The sequence below is a fragment of the Carcharhinus amblyrhynchos genome, unplaced genomic scaffold (assembly GCF_965287045.1).
Source record: "Carcharhinus amblyrhynchos unplaced genomic scaffold, sCarAmb.v2.hapA scaffold_820, whole genome shotgun sequence".
NCBI classification, from domain to species: Eukaryota; Metazoa; Chordata; class Chondrichthyes; order Carcharhiniformes; family Carcharhinidae; genus Carcharhinus; species Carcharhinus amblyrhynchos.
In genome coordinates this window covers 42,922-65,007 of record NW_027650560.1, presented here as the reverse complement: position 1 = coordinate 65,007, position 22,086 = coordinate 42,922, and the positions used below count along the sequence as shown (strand labels likewise).

At 50.7% G+C, this 22,086-nt stretch overlaps 1 protein-coding gene across 1 annotated transcript; it reads left to right on the top strand.

The window, feature by feature from the left end:
* The first annotated feature begins 1,165 nt into the window (after positions 1 to 1,165).
* On the top strand, positions 1,166 to 20,359 carry LOC145340175 (uncharacterized). The gene is made up of 4 exons (XM_080184608.1): positions 1,166 to 1,328; positions 15,409 to 15,644; positions 16,892 to 17,481; positions 20,145 to 20,359. Exons 1-3 carry the CDS (start codon positions 1,209 to 1,211, stop codon positions 17,442 to 17,444), a joined length of 909 nt encoding a protein of 302 aa, XP_080040734.1. The 5' UTR covers positions 1,166 to 1,208; the 3' UTR covers positions 17,445 to 17,481; positions 20,145 to 20,359.
* The last annotated feature ends 1,727 nt before the right edge of the window (positions 20,360 to 22,086 follow it).

The following is a 22,086-nucleotide window of genomic DNA, read 5'->3' as shown; positions in this document are numbered from 1 at the left end:
GTCTGGGTGCGCAGGAGCGGTGTGTGTGTCTGGGTGCGCGGGAGCGTGTGTGTGTGTCTGGGTATGCGGGAGCGTGTGTGTGTGTCTGGGCGCGCGGGAGCGTGTGTGTGTGTCTGGACGTGCGGGAGAGGGAGGGAGTGTGTGTGTGTGTGTCTGGGCGCGCGGGAGTGTGTGTGTGTGTGTGTGTCTGGGTGCGCGGGAGAGTGTGTGTGTGTGTGTGTCCGGGCGCGAGGGAGTGTGTGTGTGTGTGTCTGGGTGCGCGGGAGCGTGTGTGTGTGCCTGGGTATGCGGGAGCGTGTGTGTGTGTCTGGGCGCGCGGGAGCGTGTGTGTGTGTCTGGGTGCGCAGGAGCGTGTGTGTGTGTCTGGGTGCGCGGGAGCGTGTGTGTGTGTCTGGGTATGCGGGAGCGTGTGTGTGTGTCTGGGCGCGCGGGAGCGTGTGTGTGTGTCTGGACGTGCGGGAGAGGGAGTGTGTGTGTGTGTGTCTGGGCGCGCGGGAGTGTGTGTGTGTGTGTGTCTGGGTGCGCGGGAGAGTGTGTGTGTGTGTCTGGGTGCGCGGGAGAGTGTGTGTGTCTGGGTGCGCAGGACAGAGTGTGTGTGTCTGGGTGCGCAGGACAGAGTGTGTGTGTCTGGGTGCGCAGGACAGTGTGTGTGTGTCTGGGTGCGCGGGAGAGTGTGTGTGTCTGGGCGCGCGAGAGTGTGTGTGTGTGTGTCTGGGTGCGCGGGAGTGTGTGTGTCTGGGCGCGCGAGAGTGTGTGTGTGTGTGTCTGGGTGCGCAGGAGAGTGTGTGTGTCTGGGCGCGCGGGAGTGTGTGTGTGTGTCTGGGAGCGTGGGAGTGTGTGTCTGGGCGCGTGGGAGTGTGTGTCTGGGCGTGTGGGAGTGTGTGTCTGGGTGTGCGGGAGCGTGGGAGTGTGTGTCTGGGTGTGCGGGAGCGTGGGGAGTGTGTGTCTGGGTGTGCGGGAGCGTGGGAGTGTGTGTCTGGGTGTGCGGGAGTGTGTGTGTGTGTCTGGGCGTGCGGGAGTGTGTGTGTGTGTGTGTGTCTGGGTGTGCGGGAGCGGGAGTGTGTGTATGTCTGGGCATGGTGGAGTCTGCATGTTGGGGGGTTTACGTGGTGGTGGCTGTGAGGGGTTATGTCTCTTGCTGCTAACATTGAGAAGTTTGTTGAGATGTCCTGTGTCTGACCCCAGGAAGTTTGTCTGGAAAACCAGCCATGAGCTACGATCGAAGTGGGCCCCCAGATATCGAAGGAATGACCAGCCTGAAGGTTGACAATTTGACCTACAGGACGTCTCCAGAAACGCTGAAACGTGTCTTTGAGAAGTACGGCGAGGTGGGTAGTTCCCTGTGAAAGGGGAATCTTCATATTCCCCCCTCCTCCCTTTCTCTAAATTGTTCCCTATTGATCCACCAAATATTTCTCCAGTTGCCCCTTTGGAAAGCTCCTGTTGAATCTGCTTCCACCGTCCGTTCAGGCAGCGCCTCCCAGATCACAACAACTCGCTGCGTTTAAAATAAATGTGAGAAACACATGTAGAAACCAGGAGGAGGCCATTCGGCCCTTCCAGCCTGCTCCACCAATCATTTTGGTCAGGTCTGATCATCAAATTCAATATCCTGATCCCCCCTCCCCCCCCCCGCCCCCCCCCCCCCTCCCCCCAGGCCCCTCGATCCCCCCTTCCCCCCCCCCTCCATCCCCCCCCCTCCCCCCCCCCCCCCCAGGCCCCTCGATCCCCTCCCCCCCCCCCCCAGCCCCTCGATCCCCCTCCCCCCCCCCCCCCCCCCCCCCCCCCCCCCCCCCCCCCCCCCCCCCCCCCCCCAGGCCCCCTTGATCCCCCTCCCCCCCCCCAGGCCCCTTGATCCCCCCCTCCCCCCCCCCCCCCCCAGGCCCCTCGATCCCCCCTCCCCCCCCCCCCCCCAGGCCCCTCGATCCCCCCTTCCCCCCAGGCCCCTCGATCCCTTTAGCTCCAAGAGTGAAATCTAATTTCTTCTTCAAATCTCACAACGTTTTGGCCTGATCTATTTTCTGTGGGAGTGAATTCCACGCATTGACCACCCTTTGGATATAACATATTACGGAGAAGGAGGTGCTGGGAGTCTTGAAGCGCACCAAGATGGATAAATCCCCAGGACCTGAAGAAGTGTATCCCAGGACATTGTGGGGGGCTAGGGAGGAAATTGCGGGTCCCCTAGCAGAGGATATTTGAATCATCGATAGTCACGGGTGAGGTGCCTGAAGATTGGAGAGTGGCAAATGTCGTGCCTTTGTTTAAAAAGGGAAAAGCCTGGGAACTACAGGCCAGTGAGCCTCACATCTGTGGTGGGTAAATTGTTGGAAGGTATTTTGAGAGACAGGATCTACAGGCATTTAGAGATGCAAGGATTGATTAGAGACAGTCAGCATGGCTTTGTGAGTGGAAAATCATGTCTCACAAATTTGATTGAGTTTTTTGAAGGGGTAACCAAGAAGGTAGATGAGGGCAGTGCAGTTAATGTTGTCTACATGGACTTTAGCAAGGCCTTTGACAAGGTACCACATGGTAGGTTGTTGCATAAGGTTAAATCTCACAGGATCCAGGGTGAGGTATCAAAATGGATACAAAATTGGCTTCTTGACAGAAGCCAGAGGGTGGTTGTAGAGAGTTGGTTTTCAAACTGGAGGCCTGTGACCAGCGGTGTGCCTCAGGGATCAGTGCTGGGCCCACTGTTATTTGTCATTTATATTAATGATTTGGATGAGAATATAGGAAGCATGGTTAGTAAGTTTGCAGATGACACCAAGATTGGTGGCATAGTGAACAGTGAAGAAAGTTATCTCCAATTGCAACGGGATCTTAATCAACTGGGCCAGTGGGCTGACGAATGGCAGATGGAGTTTAATTTAGTTAAATGCGAGGTGATGCATTTTGGTAGATTGAATCAGGGCAGGACTTACTCAGTTAATAGAACATTACAGCGCAGTACAGGCCCTTTGGCCCTCGATGTTGTGCCGACCAGTGGAACCAATCTAATGACCCTCTAACCTAAACTATTCCAATGTTATCGATATGCCTATCCACTGACCATTTGAACGCTCTTAAAGTTGGCGAGTCCACAACTGCTGCAGGCAGGGCATTCCACGCCCTTACTACCCTCTGAGTAAAGAACCTACCTCTGACATCCATCCTATAATTACCACCCCTTAATTTAAAGCTATGTCCCCTCGTGTTAGCCATCGCCATCCAAGGAAAAAGGCTCTCACTGTCCACCCTATCCAATCCTTTGATCATCTTGTATGCCTCAATTAGGTCACCTCGTAACCTTCTTCTCTCCAATGAAAACAACCTCAAGTCCCTCAGCCTTTCCTCATAAGACCTTCCCACCATACCAGGCAACATCCTGGTAAACCTCCTCTGCACCCTTTCCAATGCCTCCACATTTTTCTTATAATGCGGCGACCAGAACTGTACGCAATACTCCAAGTGCGGCCACACCAGAGTTTTGTACAGTTGTAACATGACCTCACGGCTCCGAAATTCAATCCCTCTACCAATAAAACCTAACACGCCGTACGCCTTCCTAACAACCTTATCAACCTGGGTGCCAACTTTCAGGGATCTATGCACATGTACACCGAGATCTCTCTGCTCGTCAACACTACCAAGAGTCCTTCCATTAGCCCTATATTCTGTACCCCTGTTACTCTTACCAAAGTGAATCACCTCACACTTTTCCGCATTAAACTCCATCTGCCACCTCTCGGCCCAGCTCTGCAGCTTATCTATGTCCCTCTGCAAACTGTAACATCCATCCTCACTGTCTACAACTCCTCCGACTTTGGTGTCATAGAACATAGAACATTACGGCGCAGAACAGGCCCTTCGGCCCACCATGTTGCGCCGACCAGTTAAAAAAAAAACAATGACCCTCTAACCTAAACCACTCCCTTTTCGTCCATAAACCTATCCACGGATCTCTTAAACGCCCCCAAACTAGGCGCATTTACAACTGCAGCAGGCAGGGCATTCCAGTCCCTCACCACCCTCTGGGTAAAGAACCTACCCCTGACATCCGTCCTATATCTACCACCCCTTAATTTAAAGCCATGCCCCCTTGTGCTAGCTTTCTCCATCCGAGGAAAAAGGCTATCACTATCCACCCTATCCAAACCTCTAATCATCTTATATGTTTCTATAAGATCCCCTCTTAGCTGCCTTCTTTCCAGCGAAAACAACCCCAAATCCCTCAGTCTCTCCTCATAGGACCTCCCCTCCATACCAGGCAACATCCTGGTAAACCTCCTCTGCACCCTCTCCAAAGCCTCCACATCCTTCCTGTAATGTGGGGACCAGAACTGCACACAGTACTCCAAGTGCGGCCGCACCAGAGTTGTGTACAGTTGCAACATGACGCTGCGACTCCTAAATTCAATCCCCCTACCAATAAACGCCAAGACACCGTATGCCTTCTTAACAACCCTATCTACTTGATTCCCAACTTTCAGGGATCTATGTACACATACACCTAGATCCCTCTGTTCATCCACTATTCAAAGTCCTCCCGTTAGCCCTATACTCAACACATCTGTTATTCCTACCAAAGTGAATTACCTCACACTTCTCCTCATTAAACTCCATCCGCCACCTCTCGGTCCAGCTCTGCAACCTGTCCAAGTCTTCCTGCAAACTATGACACCCTTCCTCACAATCTACCACACCTCTGACTTTGGTGTCATCAGCAAATTTACTAATCCACCCAACTATACCCTCATCCAGATCATTAATAAAAATTACAAACAGCAGTGGCCCCAAAACAGATCCCTGAGGCACACCACTCGTAACCGAACTCCATGATGAATATTTACCATCAACCACCACCCTCTGTCTCCTATCCGCCAGCCAATTCCTGATCCAATTTCCTAGATTACCCTCAATCCCATACATCTGCATTTTCTGCAGAAGCCTACCATGGTGAACCTTATCAAACGCCTTACTAAAATCCATATATACCACGTCAACTGCCTTACCCCCATCCACCTCTTTGGTCACTTTTTCAAAAAACTCAATAAGGTTAGTAAGGCACGACCTACCCACTACAAAACCATGCTGACGTCAGCAAATTTACTAATCCATCCTTCTACACCCTTATCTGGGTCATTTATAAAAATGACAAACAGCAGTGGCCCCAAAACAGATCCCTGAGGTACACCACTTGTAACTGAACTCCAGGTTGAATATTTCCCATCAACCACCACCCTCTGTCTTCTATCAGCGAGCCAATTCCTGATCCAAACTGCTAAATCACCCTCAATCCCATGCATCTGCATTTTCTGCAGTAGCCTACCATGGGGAACTTTATCAAACGCTTTGTTAAAATCCATATACACCACGTCAACTGCCTTACCCTTATCCACCTCTTTGGTCATCTTTTCAAAAAACTCGATAAAGTTTGTGAGGCATGATCTACCCTTCACAAAACCGTGTTGACTATCCCTAATCAATTTATTTCCCTCTAGATGATTATAAATCTTATCCGTTATAATTCTTTCCAAAACTTTGTCCACAACAGAAGTAAGGCTCACCGGTCTATAATTCCCAGGATGGTCTTTATTCCCCTTCTTGAACAAGGGGACAACGTTTGCTATCCTCCAGTCTTCTGGCACTATACCTGTAGCCAATGAACGACATGAAGATCAAAGCCAAAGGCTCTGCAATCTCCTCCCTAGCCTCCCAGAGAATCCTAGGGTAAATCCCATCCAGCCCAGGAGACTTATCTATTTTCATACTCTCAAGAATTGCTAACACCTCCTCCTTATGTACCTCAATCCCATCTAGCCTACTACCTGGTATCCCAGTATTCTCCTCGACTACACTGACTTTTTCCTGTGTGAATACTGATGAAAAATACTCATTCAGGGCCTCTCCTATCTCTTCAGGCTCCATGCACAACTTCCCACTACTGTCTCTGACTGACCCTAATCTTGCCCTAACCAGTCTTTTATTCTTGACATACCTGTCAATGGTAGGGCACTGGGGAGAGTTACAGAACAAAGAGATCTAGGGGTACATGTTCATAGCTCCTTGAAAGTGGAGTCACAGATGGACAGAGTGGTGAAGAAGGCATTCGGCATGCTTGGTTTCATCGTTCAGAACATTAAATACAGGAGTTGGGACATCTTGTTGAAGTTGTACAAGACATTGGTAAGGCCACACTTGGAATACTGTGTACAGTTCTGGTCACCCTATTATAGAAAGGATATTATTAAACTAGAAAGAGTGCAGAAAAGATTTACTAGGATGCTACTGGGACTTGATGGATTGAGTTATAAGGAGAGATTGTGGATATTAAGGTGGAGGATGTGTTAGAACTTTTGAATTCTATCAAGATAGATAAGTCGCCGGGACCAGATGGGATGTACCCCAGGATACTGTGGAAGGCGAGGGAAGTGATTGCAGAGCCCCTGGCGATGATCTTTGCGTCGTCAATGGAGACGGGAGAGGTTCCGGAAGATTGGAGGATTGCGGATGTAGTCCCTATTTTCAAGAAAGGGAACAGAGATAGCCCGGGAAATTACCGACCGGTGAGTCTGACCTCAGTGGTTGGTAAGCTGATGGAGAGGCTTCTGAGGGACAAGATTTACGAGCATTTGGAGAGGTTTGACATGATCAGGAATAGTCAGCATGGATTTGTCAAGGGCAGGTCGTGCCTTACAAGCCTAGTTGAGTTCTTCGATAATGTGACTGAACACATTGACGAAGGAAGTGCCGTGGACGTGGTGTACATGGACTTCAGCAAGGCGCTTGATAAGGTCCCCCATGCAAGACTTCTTGAGAAGGTGAGAGGGCATGGGATCCAAGGAGCTTTGACCTTGTGGATCCAGAACTGGCTTGCCTGCAGAAGGCAGAGAGTGGTTGTGGATGGGTCTTTTTCTGAATGGAGGTCAGTCACCGTGGAGTGCCCCAGGGATCTGTTCTAGGACCCTTGCTGTTTGTCATTTTCATAAATGACCTGGATGAGGAAGTGGGGGGATGGGTTAGTAAGTTCGCTGATGACACGAAGGTCGGTGGTGTTGTGGATGGTCTGGAAGGATGTCAAAAGTTGCAGCAGGACATAAATAGGATGCAGGACTGGGCGGAGAAGTGGCAGATTGACTTCAATGCGGATAAGTGTGTAGTCGTCCATTTTGGCAGAACCAACGGGATGAACGAGTACACTATCAAGGGCAGAAGTCTGAATAGTGCTGAAGAGCAGAAGGATCTTGGGGTCCGGGTCCACAGGACTCTTAAATCGGCCTCGCAGGTGGAAGAGGTGGTCAGGAAGGCGTATGGTGTACTGGCCTTCATTAATCGAGGGATTGAGTTTAGGAGTTGGGAGGTAATGCTGCAACTTTATAAGACCCTTGTCAGGCCTCATTTGGAGTACTGTGCGCAGTTCTGGTCGCCTCACTATAGGAAAGACGTAGAAGCTATTGAAAGGGTACAGAGGAGATTTACAAGGATGTTGCCTGGACTGGGAGGCATGCCTTATGAAGTTAGGTTGAGGGAGCTGGGTCTCTTTTCCCTGGAGAGATGAAGGTTGAGAGGTGACCTGATAGAGGTTTATAAAATGTTGAGAGGAATAGATAGGGTGGATTCTCAGAGGCTATTTCCCCGGGTTGAAATGGTCGCTACGAGAGGACACAGATTTAAGGTGCGGGGAGGAAAGTACAGAAGTGATGTTAGGGGTAAGTTTTTCACTCAGAGGGTGGTGAGTGAATGGAATCGGCTGCCGTCAGTGGTGGTGGAGGCGAACTCGCTGGGGTCTTTTAAAAGACTTCTGGATGAGTATATGGGGTTTTATGGGATTGGGGGTTATAGATAGGTCTATAGATTGGTAGGTGTTGATGTGATCGGCGCAACTCGTGGGCCGAAGGGCCTGTTTGTGCTGTAGTGTTCTATGTTCTAGACTGGGACTTTTTTCTCTGGAGCGTAGGAGGCTGAGGGGTGATCTTATAGAGGTCTATAAAATAATGAGGGGCACAGATCAGCTAGATAGTCAATATCTTTTCCCAAAGGTAGGGTATAGGTTTAAGGTGAGAGGGGAGAGATACAAAAGTGTCCAGAGGGGCAATTTTTTCACACAGAGGGTGGTGAGTGTCTGGAACAAGCTGCCAGAGGCAGTAGTAGAGGCGGGTATAATTTTGTCTTTTGAAAAGCATTTAGATAGTTACATGGGTACGATGGGTATAGAGGGATATGGGACAATGCAGGAAATTGGGACTAGCAGCATGGACAAGTTGGGCCAAAGGGCTTCTTTCCATGCTGTAAACCTCTATGACTCTGGGTGAAGAAATTTCTTTTCATAAGGTTACCCCTTATCCTCAAATTCTGACCCCTAGTTCTGGACTCATCTTTCTGAATCTACCCTGTCTAACCCTGTGTGAATTTTATAAGTTTCTATCAGATCCCCTCTCACTCTAAACTCCAGTGAATATAATCCTAACCCACTCAGTCTCTTCTCATATGACAGACCTGCCATCCCAGGAATCAGCCTGGTAAACCTTCACTGTGCTCCCTCTATAGCAAGGACATCCTTCCTCAGATAAGGAGACCAAAACTGTACACAATACTCCAGGTGTGGCCTCACCAACACCCTGTACAATTGCAGTAAAACATCCCTATCCCTATACTCAAATCCTCTCGTTATGAAGGCTAACATACCATTTCCCTTCTTTACTGCCTGCTGTACCTGCGCGCTTACTTTCAGTGACTGATGCATGAGGACTCCAAGGTCTCACTGAGTATCCACCTCTCTCAATTTATACCCATTCAAATAAATTAGACAAATAAATGGAACTGGGGAATGTGGATTGGGAATGGCTCTTTGAGGGCAAACTCATGCCTGGTATCTGGAAGGCTTTTAAAGGCCAGTTGATTGAAGTGCAGGACAGGCATTTCACCATAAAATTGAAGAATAGAAATGGCAGGATTCTAGAACCATGGATGACAAGGGAAATTGTAAACTAAGGAAAAAGGAAGCATACAATAGGTCTAGGCATCTGAAAACCAGCGAAGCCCTTGAGTATGGTGAAAGTAGGAAGGAACTTAAACATGGAACTTAAACGTGGCTGAAAGTGGCCATGAAATGTTTTTAGCAAACAGAGTCAAGGAGAATCCCAAGGATTTTTATGCATTTATTAGGAGCAAGAGGATAGCAGGAGAAAGAGTAGGTCCACTCAAGGGCAATGGAGGGAAGTTATGTGTGGAGCCACAGAAAGTGGGTGGGATCCTTAATGTGTATTGGTATTTACCAAGGAGAAGGACGTGACAGATATTGCAGTCAGGGATGGGAGTGTGACCATCTAGAGAAAATATATCGAAGGAGGAAGCGTTGGGTTTCTTAAACTGTATTAAGGTAGACAAGTCGCTGGGACTGGATGGGATTGATTACAGGTCACTGCGGGAGGCAAGGGAAGAAATAGCTGGGCCCTTAACAGATATCTTCACATCCTCTTTGACCACAGGCGAGGTTCCAGAGGACTGGAAATAGCCAATGTTGTTCCCTTGTTTAAGAAAGGAAACAGGAATAATCCAGGGAATTATAGGTTAGTGAGCCTGACGTCAGTGGTGGGGAAACTGTTGGAGAAGATACTGAGGGACAGGATATTTGCACATTGGAGGAAAATGGGCTAGTTAGTGACAGGGAGCATGGTTTTGTATGGGAAAGGTCATGTGTCACCAACGTGATTGAGTTTATTGAAGACATGACAAAGATAATTGATGAGGGAAGGGCAGTGGATGTAGTTTATATGGACTTTAGTATGGTGTCTGACAAGGTCCCACACATCAGACTGGTACAAAAACTAAAATCACACGGGATTGGGGATGGGCTGGCTAGATGGACACAGAACTGGCTTGGTCATAGAGAGTAGCGGTGAAAGGGTGTTTTTCAGAATGGAGATGTGTAGCTCGTCGTGTTCCACAGGGATCAGTGCTGGAACCTCTGTTATTTGTCGTATATATAAATGAGCTGGAGGAAAATGTGGGAGGTCTGATTAAGTTTGTGGATGACACAAAGATTGGTGGAGTTACTGATAGTTTCAGAGGATACAACAGGATATGGATAGATTGGAGACGTGGGCGCAGGAATAGCAGATGGAGTTTAGTCCGGACAAATGTGAGGTGATGCATTTTGGAGCATCAGGCTTAGGTGTGAATTATTACTGTAAATGGCAGAACCCTTAGGAACATTAACATACAGAGGGATCTGGGCGTACAGGTCCACAGTTCCCTAAAAGTAGCAACACCGGGTGCCAAGGTGATTGAACAAAGAACAACCCAGCACGGGAAACAGGCCCTTCGGCCCAACGAGCCTGCGCCGCTGCATCACCCTACACCTATTCTACCCTGCGTGTCTACGAATGGAACCCCTAACTTAGCCAGATTCAGGGGAGAATAATGTCAATTTGGTAAAACCAATCAGCCTAAGAGCACATCTTTGGGGTGTGGGAGGAAACCGGAGCGCCCGGAGGAAACCCACGCAACCACAGGGAGAATGCGCAAACTCCCACAGACACAGGCCCAAATCCATGTATCTGCACAGCCAGCAGTGCTAGTCACTGAGCTGTTGCGGCGCCCGTCTACCGGTCCAGGATCAAGCACACACACCGACACGAAGTACTGGGCCACTCCCAGAACCTCCAAGAGCAGCCCACGCACGACCCACCATGTGCATGCCCCTCGTTTGACAACAAGGTGGACCTCCACCTGCGGAATAAAAAGACAAAAGGCATAAGAGAAGGCATATGGCACATTTACTGTCATCAGGCAGGGCACTGAGTACAAGAGTTGGGAATCACATTGCAGCTCTATAAAACCTTGGTTAGGCTGTATTTGGAGCATTGCGTGCAGTTCTGGTCACCCACACTGCCAGAAGGATGCAGAAGCTTTGGAGAGAGGGCAGAGAAGGTTCACCAGGGTGCTGCGGGTCTCGAGGGTGTTGGTTATGAGGAGAGGTTAAATAAACTAGGATTGATTTCACTGGAAGGATGGAAGCTGAGGGGAGACCTGGTTTACAATATGATGAGAGGCACAGACAGGGTGGATAGTCAGAGGCTTTTCCCCAGGGTGGGAATGTCAATTACACGGGGTGGGGGGGGGTGGTGTGGCAGGGGAGGCGGGGGCACAGGTTCATGGTGAGAGGGGAAAGTTTAAGGGGGATGTGCGGGGGAAGTTTTTCACACAGAGAGTGGTGGGTGCCTGGAACGCGCTGCCAGAGGAGGCGGTGGAAGCAGGAACATCAGCAACATTTAAGAGGCATCTGGATGGGGACATGAATAGGGAGGGAGTAGAGGGATACGGACTGGGTAAGGGCAGAAGGGTTTGTTTAGTTAGGGTATCATGGTCAGCACAGGTTTGGAGGGCCGAAGGGCCTGTTCCTGTGCTGTACTTTTCATTGTTCTTTGTAATAATCAGTCTTCCTATTATTGGATAACCTCACATTTATCCACATTATACTGCATCTGCCACGCAGATATCCACACACTCAGCCTGTCCAAATCACACCGACCATCTCTGCATCCTCCTCACAGCTCACCCTCCCACCCAACTTTTGTATCATCTCCAAATTTGGAGATAATACATTCAGTTCCCTCTTCCAAATCATTGATATATAATGTGAACTTTGGGATCCCAGTGGAATCTCTCTCATCACTGCCAATCAGACTCATTCATAGAATCCATCGGTTCTATCCAGATCACATCCCACCCAAGCCCAATTTCCCCTAACCCCACCCAGTACCCTGCTAATTCCCCTGACACTAAGGGACAATTTAGCATGGCCAATCAGCCTAACCTGCACATCTTCAGACTGTGGGAGGAAACCGGAGCACACGGAGAAAACCCACACAGACACGAGGAGAATGTGCAAACTCCACACAGACAGTGATCCGAGGTCGGAATCGAACCTGGGTCCCTGGCGCTGTGAGACGGCAGCACTAACCACTGTGCTACCGTACTGCCCTAAATGCACGTGACAATAATTAAATCAACATCCACCAAATTGGGGAGAGAAGAAGAATTAACTGAAAATTACCATGAGAAGAATTAAAAGGAAAGTAAAATATTTTAAAAAATCACTGGGACGTGGAATGTTGAACTGCAGTTGGCGATTGAGACAGTGTGTACAGCTTCATTTAAACTACAACTGGATTGACATTTAAAAAAAAATATAAAAGGGGGATAGAGAAAGGCTGGAGTTAGTGCTGGAGGTGTGATCCTTCAGTGCTGGATTTTAATTGACTCAGTGATAACCAGCAGGAATACAAACTCTGAAAGATTGCACTGGATAAGACCCAGTAACACACAGTAAACGGGGCAATGTGAAAACTCTGAGAGAAATGAAATTCTTCATTATCGATATGTTCCCCCACAAAGCAAGTGTTCACAAGCTGTCAGCAACGGCTGAAAAGCTTTTCTAACAACAGAAGAGTTGGAATAAATGATAAATCTAATTGTGTCAACTGTATACTTTCTATCCATCTCAGACATTACCCGCAATCCCAGGTGCTTTAACTTTACACAGCAGTCTGTGTGTGAGACCTTGTCGAAAGCTTTATGAAAGTCTAAATAAACCACATCCACTGGTTCACCTCAGTCAACTCTCTTGGTTACTTTCTCAAAGAATTCCAATAGATTTGTCCAGTGTGATTTCCCCTTTCTAAATCCATACTGACTGTCTGATTATAACCACTGCTTCATTCCTCTCTGGCTCCCCACTGCCCCCTCATTTCCCCCCTTCTCTGGTTCGCTCTCCCACGGCTGGTTCCCCTCCCCTCTGGTATGGCTGCCACCCTCTCTCTGGCTCTCCCTCACACTCTCTGTCTCCACCCCCCTCCCCCACTCTACCTCACACCCCCCACATCCAGCCCCACCTCCAGCCTTCCCTGCCTTGCGCACCCCCCCCAACCCATGTGTAAGTTTGCAGACAGCACTGAGATTGATTGGGTGGTTAATAGTGAAGAAGGTGGTAGATTACAGGAAGATTTGGATGGGCTGGTCAGATGGAGAGAGCAGTAGCAGATAGTATTTAACCCTGATCAGTGTGAGGTGATACACTTTGGAAGCAGGAACAAGACGAAGGATTATTTAATGGACGGCAGGACACTGGGAAGCTCAGAGGGATCTTGGGGTAATTATTGACAGATCCCTGAAGGTGACAGAGCAGGTGAATAGGATAGTTAAGAAGGCAAATGGGACACTTCCTTTTACCAGTCATAGTGTAGAGTATAAGAGCAAGGAGGTAATGTTGGAGCTGTACAGAGCGTTGGTTAGGCCACAGCTGGAATACTGTGTGCAGTTCCACTCACCTCACTATAGGAAGGAGGTGATTGTACTAGAGGGGGTACAGAGGAGATTCACCAGGATGGAGCCTGGGATGGAGGATCTGAGCTGTAAGGAGAGAGGCTGGGATTGTTTTCTCTGGGACAGAGAGTGGAGAGAGAGGCTGGGATTGTTTTCTCTGGGACAGAGAGGGGGGAGAGAGGCTGGGATTGTTTTCTCTGGGACAGAGAGGGGAGAGAGGCTGGGATTGTTTTCTCTGGGACAGAGAGGGGGGAGAGAGGCTGGGATTGTTTTCTCTGGGACAGAGAGGGGGGAGAGAGGCTGGGATTGTTTTCTCTGGGACAGAGAGGGGGGAGAGAGGCTGGGATTGTTTTCTCTGGGACAGAGAGGGGAGAGAGGCTGGGATTGTTTTCTCTGGGACAGAGAGTGGGGAGAGAGGCTGGGATTGTTTTCTCTGGGACAGAGAGGGGAGAGAGGCTGGGATTGTTTTCTCTGGGACAGAGAGGGGGGAGAGAGGCTGGGATTGTTTTCTCTGGGACAGAGAGGGGAGAGAGGCTGGGATTGTTTTCTCTGGGACAGAGAGTGGGGAGAGAGGCTGGGATTGTTTTCTCTGGGACAGAGAGGGGGGAGAGAGGCTGGGATTGTTTTCTCTGGGACAGAGAGTGGGGAGAGAGGCTGGGATTGTTTTCTCTGGGACAGAGAGGGCTGAGGGGGGGGAGAGAGGCTGGGATTGTTTTCTCTGGGACAGAGAGTGGGGAGAGAGGCTGGGATTGTTTTCTCTGGGACAGAGAGTGGGGAGAGAGGCTGGGATTGTTTTCTCTGGGACAGAGAGGGCTGAGGGGGGGGAGAGAGGCTGGGATTGTTTTCTCTGGGACAGAGAGTGGAGAGAGAGGCTGGGATTGTTTTCTCTGGGACAGAGAGTGGGGAGAGAGGCTGGGATTGTTTTCTCTGGGACAGAGAGAGGGGAGAGAGGCTGGGATTGTTTTCTCTGGGACAGAGAGTGGGGAGAGAGGGTGGGATTGTTTTCTCTGGGACAGAGAGGGGGGAGAGAGGCTGGGATTGTTTTCTCTGGGACAGAGAGAGGGGAGAGAGGCTGGGATTGTTTTCTCTGGGACAGAGAGTGGGGAGAGAGGGTGGGATTGTTTTCTCTGGGACAGAGAGAGGGGAGAGAGGCTGGGATTGTTTTCTCTGGGACAGAGAGAGGGGAGAGAGGCTGGGATTGTTTTCTCTGGGACAGAGAGAGGGGGGAGAGAGGCTGGGATTGTTTTCTCTGGGACAGAGAGAGGGGAGAGAGGCTGGGATTGTTTTCTCTGGGACAGAGAGGGGGGAGAGAGGCTGGGATTGTTTTCTCTGGGACAGAGGGGGGAGAGAGGCTGGGATTGTTTTCTCTGGGACAGAGAGGGGGGAGAGAGGCTGGGATTGTTTTCTCTGGGACAGAGAGGGGAGAGAGGCTGGGATTGTTTTCTCTGGGACAGAGAGTGGGGAGAGAGGCTGGGATTGTTTTCTCTGGGACAGAGAGAGGGGAGAGAGGCTGGGATTGTTTTCTCTGGGACAGAGAGAGGGGGGAGAGAGGCTGGGATTGTTTTCTCTGGGACAGTGAGGGCTGAGGGGAGAGATGATTGAGGTGTGTAAGATTATGAGGGGTATGGACTGGGTGAACAGGGAGCAGCTGTTCCCCTGGGTTGAGGGGTCGGTCACGAGGGGGCAGAGTTTTGGGGTGAGGGACAGGAGATTCCAAGGGGATTTGAGAAAAACCTTTTCACTGAGAGGGTGATGGGAATCTGGAATGTGCTGCCTGGGAAGGTAGTGGAAGCTGGAAACCTCACAACCTTTAAAAAATATTTGGATAAACACTTGAAATATCAAAATATTTGAGGATATGGGACAAGTGAGGAAATGGGGTTAGTGTGATTAGTGGTAGTTATTGTCAGTGCTGTTTGAAGGGTATTTCTGCGCTGTGTCACTCGATATAATTGTCTCTCGAGAAGAAGGCATTTGATGTTGGCACAGTGAGTCTCCAGCACTGAAGGGAGAGAGTGCATCCCTTGCCCCAGGACCCTGACACCTGCTGCTCAGGGTCCAGTCTTGTTTAATCTGTCTCTCTCTCTCTACCAGGTGGGAGATGTCTACATTCCTCGTGACCGCTTCACTCGGGAGAGCCGAGGTTTTGCCTTTGTGCGATTCTACGATAAGCGGGATGCGGAGGATGCCATCGACGCCATGGACGGAGCCATCCTGGACGGGCGTGAGCTACGTGTGCAGATGGCAAGGTACTCCCGCCCACCGGATTCCTACCGGAGGGGGGGTGGATCCAGCAACCGCAGGTCCACTCGATACAGGCGGAGTCGCAGGTGAGACCCCAGGAGGAGGACAGGGAGCAGAGAGAAAGACAGACTGGGATTGAACTAATATTTACAACGGGGGGAGGGGGGGGGAGCCAGGAGTGTGTTAATATTTACAGGAGGGGGTCTCTGGGAGTGTGTTAATATTTACAGGGGGGGGGTCTCCGGGAGTGTGTTAATATTTACAGGGGGGGGGTCTCCGGGAGTGTGTTAATATTTACGGGGGGGGGGTCTCCGGGAGTGTGTTAATATTTACGGGGGGGGGTCTCCGGGAGTGTGTTAATATTTATGGGGGGGGGGGGTCTCCGGGAGTGTGTTAATATTTACGGGGGGAGGGGGTCTCCGGGAGTGTGTTAATATTTACGGGGGGAGGGGTCTCTCCGGGAGTGTGTTAATATTTACAGGGGGGGGGTCTCCGGGAGTGTGTTAATATTTACAGGGGGGGGGTCTCCGGGAGTGTGTTAATATTTACGGGGGGGGGGGTCTCCGGGAGTGTGTTAATATTTACGGGGGGGGGTCTCCGGGAGTGTGTTAATATTTATGGGGGGGGGGGTCTCCGGGAGTGTGTTAATATTTACAGGGGGGGGGTCTCCGGGAGTGTGTTAATATTTACGGGGGGGGGTCTCCGGGAGTGTGTTAATATTTATGGGGGGGGGGGGTCTCCGGGAGTGTGTTAATATTTACGGGGGAGGGGGTCTCCGGGAGTGTGTTAATATTTACGGGGGGAGGGGGTCTCCGGGAGTGTGTTAATATTTATGGGGGGGGGGGGGGGTCTCCGGGAGTGTGTTAATATTTACGGGGGGGGGGGGGGGTCTCCGGGAGTGTGTTAATATTTACGGGGGGGGGTCTCCGGGAGTGTGTTAATATTTACGGGGGGGGGGTCTCCGGGAGTGTGTTAATATTTACGGGGGGGGGGGGGGGGTCTCCGGGAGTGTGTTAATATTTATGGGAGGGGTCTCCGGGAGTGTCTCAGTATTTACAGGGGGGGGTCTCCGGGAGTGTGTTTATATTTACGGGGGGGGGGGGGGGGTCTCCAGGAGTGTGTTAATATTTACAGGGGGGGGTCTCCGGGAGCGTGTTTATATTTACGGGGGGGGGTCTGCAGGAGTGTGTTAGTATTTACGGGGGGGGGGGTGGTCTGCAGGAGTGTGTTAGTATTTACGGGGGGGGGGTCTGCAGGAGTTCACTGTTGTCTGTCACTGGGTGGATTGTTCGGTGTATAATTCTGAGTTATTCTTTCTGGGATTTTTCTGCAGTCCCAGACGGAGGCGTCGCAGCAGGTCCCGAACTCGGAGTCGCAGCCGGACCCGCTCCAGCAGATCCCGCTCTCGCTCCCGCTCTCGCTCCAGGTCCCGCTCCAAGAATGCTGCCCGGGGAAAGGGCCAGTCCAGGTCTAAGCCCTCGCGCTCCCTGTCCCGCTCCCGATCCAAATCCCCCTCCAAATCTCCCTCCCCCGTGAAGTCGGGCAGCAAGTCCCGCTCCCGGTCGAGGGAGCTGGAGCGAGGCAGGTCAGGGTCTCGTTCTCGGTCACGTTCCGCCTCTCCCGCTATGCAGCGCTCGCCTGAGAGGCAGGGCTCCCCCAGACGTGATTCCTCCCCAGCCAGGGGGCGCTCCCGTTCACCCGAACGGTCACCACAGGGCAAGGGCTCGCCGGAACGTCCTGAGTCTCCGGAGGAGGAAGGAGCGTGCCCCAGCTCCCCAACTAACTCAAAATCACCAGGGAAATCTGGTTCAGCTTCACCTGAGAGGAATTCCGAATGCCAGTCGCGATCACCATCTCCGGCCCCTGTGAGCATGGACGCAGAGTGAAGGCGGCAGTGTGCGTTCACAGGCCGTTCCCAAACAGGTGTGTACAAGCACGCTACCACCTGGGTGGCAGAGTCTCAGTGTGGAGATACCGGTGTTGGACTGGGGTAAGCACAGTAAGAAGTCTCTCAACACCAGGTTCAAGTCCAACGGGTTTATTTGGTAGTAAACACCACAAGCTTTCGGAACGCTGTTCCTTCGTCAGGTGAGTGGAGAGTTCTGTTCACAAACGACATATAAACACACACAGTTTACAGAATACTGATTAGAATGCAAGTCTTTACAGCTAATCTGCTATTCAAGTCTTAAAGGTGCAGACAATGTGAATGGAGAGAGTATTAAACACAGGTTAAAGAGATGTGTATTGTCTCCAGACAGTACAGTAAGTGAGATGTTGCAAGTTCAGGTAAGTCACGGGGGTTACAGATAGTGTGACATGAACCCAAGATCCCTGTTGAGACCGTCCTCATGTGTGCGGAACTTGGCTATCAGTCTCTGCTCAGTGATTCTGTGCTGTCGTGTGTCGTGAAGACCGCCTTGGAGAACGATTACCCGAAGATCAGAGGCTGAATGTCCGTGACCACTGAAGTGTTCGCCAACAGGAAGGGAACAGTCTTACCTGGTGATTGTCGAGCGATGTTCATTCATCCGTTGCCGTAGCGTCTGCATGGTCTCCCCAATGTACCATGCCTCAGGACATCCTTTCCTGTAGCGTATCAGGTAGACGATGTTGGCTGAGTTGCAGGAGTATGTACCGTGTAGCTGGTGGATGGTGTTCTTATGTGAGGTGATGGTGTCCAGGTCGATGATCCGACACGTCTTGCAGAGGTTGCTGAGGCAGGGTTGTGTGGTGTTGTGGTCACTGTTCTGCAGGCTGGGTAGTTGGCTGTGAACGGTGATCTGTTTGAGGTTGTGCCGTTGTTCGAAGGCAAGAAGTGGGGGTGTGGGGTTGGCCTTGGCGAGATGTTTGTCTTCATCAATGATATGTTGAAGACTCTGGAGAAGATGTCATAGCTTCTCCCCTCCGGGGAAGTACTGGACGATGAAGGGTACTCTGTCCACCGTGTCCCGTGTTTGTCTTCTGAGGAGGTCGGTGCGGTTTTTCACTGTGGCGCGTTGGAACTGTCGATCGATGAGTCGAGCGCCGTATCCTGCTCTTATGAGGGCATCTTTCAGCGTCTGGAGGAGTCTGTCACGATCCTCCTCATCTGAGCAGATCCTTTAACATGTTTAGGGTGGAAGCTGGAGAAGTGGAGCATTGTGAGATTGTCTGTGGGCTTGCGGTACAGTGAGGTGCTGAGGTGACCGTCCTTGATGGAGATGTGTGTGTCCAAGAATGTAACCGATTCCGGAGAGTAGTCCATGGTGAGTGATGGCGGGATGGAACTTGTTGATACCATCATATAGTTGTTTCAGTGATTGTTCACCATGAGGCCAAAGGAAGAAAATGTCATCGATGTATCTAGTGTATAGCATCGGTTGAAGATTCTGTGCAGTGAAGAAGTCTTGTTTGAACCTGTGCATGAAGATGTTGGCATATTGAGGTGTGAATTTAGTCCCCATGGCTGTTCCGTGTGTCTGGATGAAGAACTGGTTGTTGAAGATGAAGACATTGTGGTCCAGGATGAAGTCGGTGAGTTGTAAAATTGCATCTGGAAACTGGTGAAGGCGGTCTGCACGACACACGACAGCGCAGAGTCGCTGAGCAGAGACTGATAGCCAAGTTCCGCACACATGAGGACGGTCTCAACAGGGATCTTGGGTTCATGTCACACTATCTGTAACCCCCATGACTTGCCTGGGCTTGCAACATCTCACTAACTGTCCTGTCTGGAGACAATACACATCTCTGTAACCTGTGTTTAATACTCTCTCCATTCACATTGTCTGCACCTTTAAGACTTGAATAGCAGATTAGCTGTAAAGACTTGCATTCTAATCAGTATTCTGTAAACTGTGTGTGTTTATATGTCGTTTGTGAACAGAACTCTCCACTCACCTGACGAAGGAACAGCGTTCCGAAAGCTTGTGGTGTTTACTACCAAATAAACCCGTTGGACTTTAACCTGGTGTTGAGAGACTTCTTACTGGCAGAATCTCATCAGAGGCACTCTGTTTACAGGGGGGGGTCTCCGGGAGTGTGTTAATATTTACAGGGGGGGGTCTCCGGGAGTGTGTTAATATTTACGGGGGGGGGGGGGGTCTCCGGGAGTGTGTTAATATTTACAGGGGGGGGTCTCCGGGAGTGTGTTAATATTTACAGGGGGGGGTCTCCGGGAGTGTGTTAATATTTACGGGGGGGGGTCTCCGGGAGTGTGTTAATATTTACGGGGGGGGGGGGGGGGTCTCCGGGAGTGTGTTAATATTTACGGGGGGGGGGTCTCCGGGAGTGTGTTAATATTTACAGGGGGGGGGGTCTCCGGGAGTGTGTTAATATTTACGGGGGGGGGTCTCCGGGAGTGTGTTAATATTTACGGGGGGGGGTCTCCGGGAGTGTGTTAATATTTACAGGGGGGGGGTCTCCGGGAGTGTGTTAATATTTACGGGGGGGGTCTCCGGGACTGTGTTAATATTTACAGGGGGGGGTCTCCAGGAGTGTGTTAATATTTACAGGGGGGGGGGGGTCTCCAGGAGTGTGTTAATGTTTACAGGAGGGTCTGGATGCTGCCTCACCCGGTTGATGTGCCTTTGTGTGTTTTTCAGGGTTCCATGAATGTCGTTGAGGACTCCAGCGGGGGAATTGTTTTAGCGAGCAGGGAGGAGTATCGTTTAAGGATTGGTATAGTCAGGGGTGTAAGGGGCAGAAGTTGTTGAGCGGCTGGCTAATGGCCAAGTGTTTGTTATGCCACCTCCTTCAGTCAGTCTCAGTCTCAATCATTCTGCTTTATCTGTGTTTATATAAAAAAATCTACAAAATACACCACGCGGTCTCACTGAGTTTAACTGTGTCTGGGACCAGGCATCTCTACACCATCCTGTCGGTGAAAGGACTCTGAGACGCAGGACGAGTCCATTCAGCCCCTCTCCTACTTGCTCTCCCACTATGTACAATCACAGAAATTTACCAACCCCCGGTTCACTCCCATACCCATTGTCCTCCATTCCTTCAATCTATCACGAGGAAGCGGGACAGTGGGATTAGTTTGGGATTGATACAGGGCTATGGGGAGAGAGCGGGACAGTGGGATTAGTTTGGGGATTGATACAGGGCTATGGGGAGAGAGCGGGACAGTGGGATTAGTTTGGGGATTGATACAGGGCTATGGGGAGAGAACGGGGCAGTGGGATTAGTTTGGGATTGATACAGGGCTATGGGGAGAGAGCGGGGCAGTGGGATTAGTTTGGGGATTGATACTGGGCTATGGGGAGAGAGCGGGGCAGTGGGATTAGTTTGGGGATTGATACAGGGCTATGGGGAGAGAACTTGGCAGCGGGATTAGTTTGGGGATTGATACAGGGCTATGGGGAGAGAGTGGGGCAGTGGGATTAGTCTGGGATTGATACAGGGCTATGGGGAGAGAGCGGGGGACAGTGGGATTAGTTTGGGGATTGATACAGGGCTATGGGGAGAGAGCGGGGGGCAGTGGGATTAGTCTGGGATTGATACAGGGCTATGGGGAGAGAGCGGGGGACAGTGGGATTAGTTTGGGGATTGATACAGGGCTATGGGGAGAGAGTGGGGCAGTGGGATTAGTTTGGGGATTGATACAGGGCTATGGGGAGAGAGCGGGGGGCAGTGGGATTAGTTTGGGGATTGATACAGGGCTATGGGGAGGGAGTGGGGCAGTGGGATTAGTTTGGGGATTGATACAGGGCTATGGGGAGAGAGCGGGGGGCAGTGGGATTAGTTTGGGGATTGATACAGGGCTATGGGGAGGGAGTGGGGCAGTGGGATTAGTTTGGGATTGATACAGGGCTATGGGGAGAGAGCGGGACAGTGGGATTAGTCTGGGATTGATATGGGGAGAGAGAGGTATTTTGATTCACCAGTGGGACATGGGTGCCATTGGCTGGGCCAGTACTTATTGCCCATCCCTACTTCCCCTTGGGGGGCAGTTGAGAGTGACCCACATTGCTGTGCCTCTGGAGTGACATGTAGGCCAGACCAGGGTAAGGACAGCAGATTTCCTTCCCTAAAGAACATCAGTTAACCAGATGGTTTTTTTCTGACAATTGACAATGGTTTCACGATCGTCAGTAGATTCTTAATTCCAGATATTTTTTATTGAATTTAAATTCCACCAACTGTCATGGTGGATGGGATTCATAAGAACATAACATAAAAAATAGGAGCAGGAGTAGGCGGCCATCTAGCCCTTCGAGCCTGCCCCGCCATTCAATAAGATCATGGCTGATATGTCATGTCTCAGTTCCACATTCCCACCCTCTCCCCATAACCCTTGATCCCCTCGCTTATCAAAAACCTATCTACCCGCGTCTTAAATATATTTAGTGAGGCAGCCTCCACCACTTCAACGGGCAGAGAATTCCAGAGATTCACCACCCTTTGAGTGAAGAAGTTCCTCAACTCTGTTCTAAACCTCCCCCCCTTTATCTTGAGGCTGTGCCCTCTAGTCCTACTGTCCTTTCTGAGCGGGAAGAGCCTCTCCACCTCTATCCTATCCATCCCATTCATCATCTTATA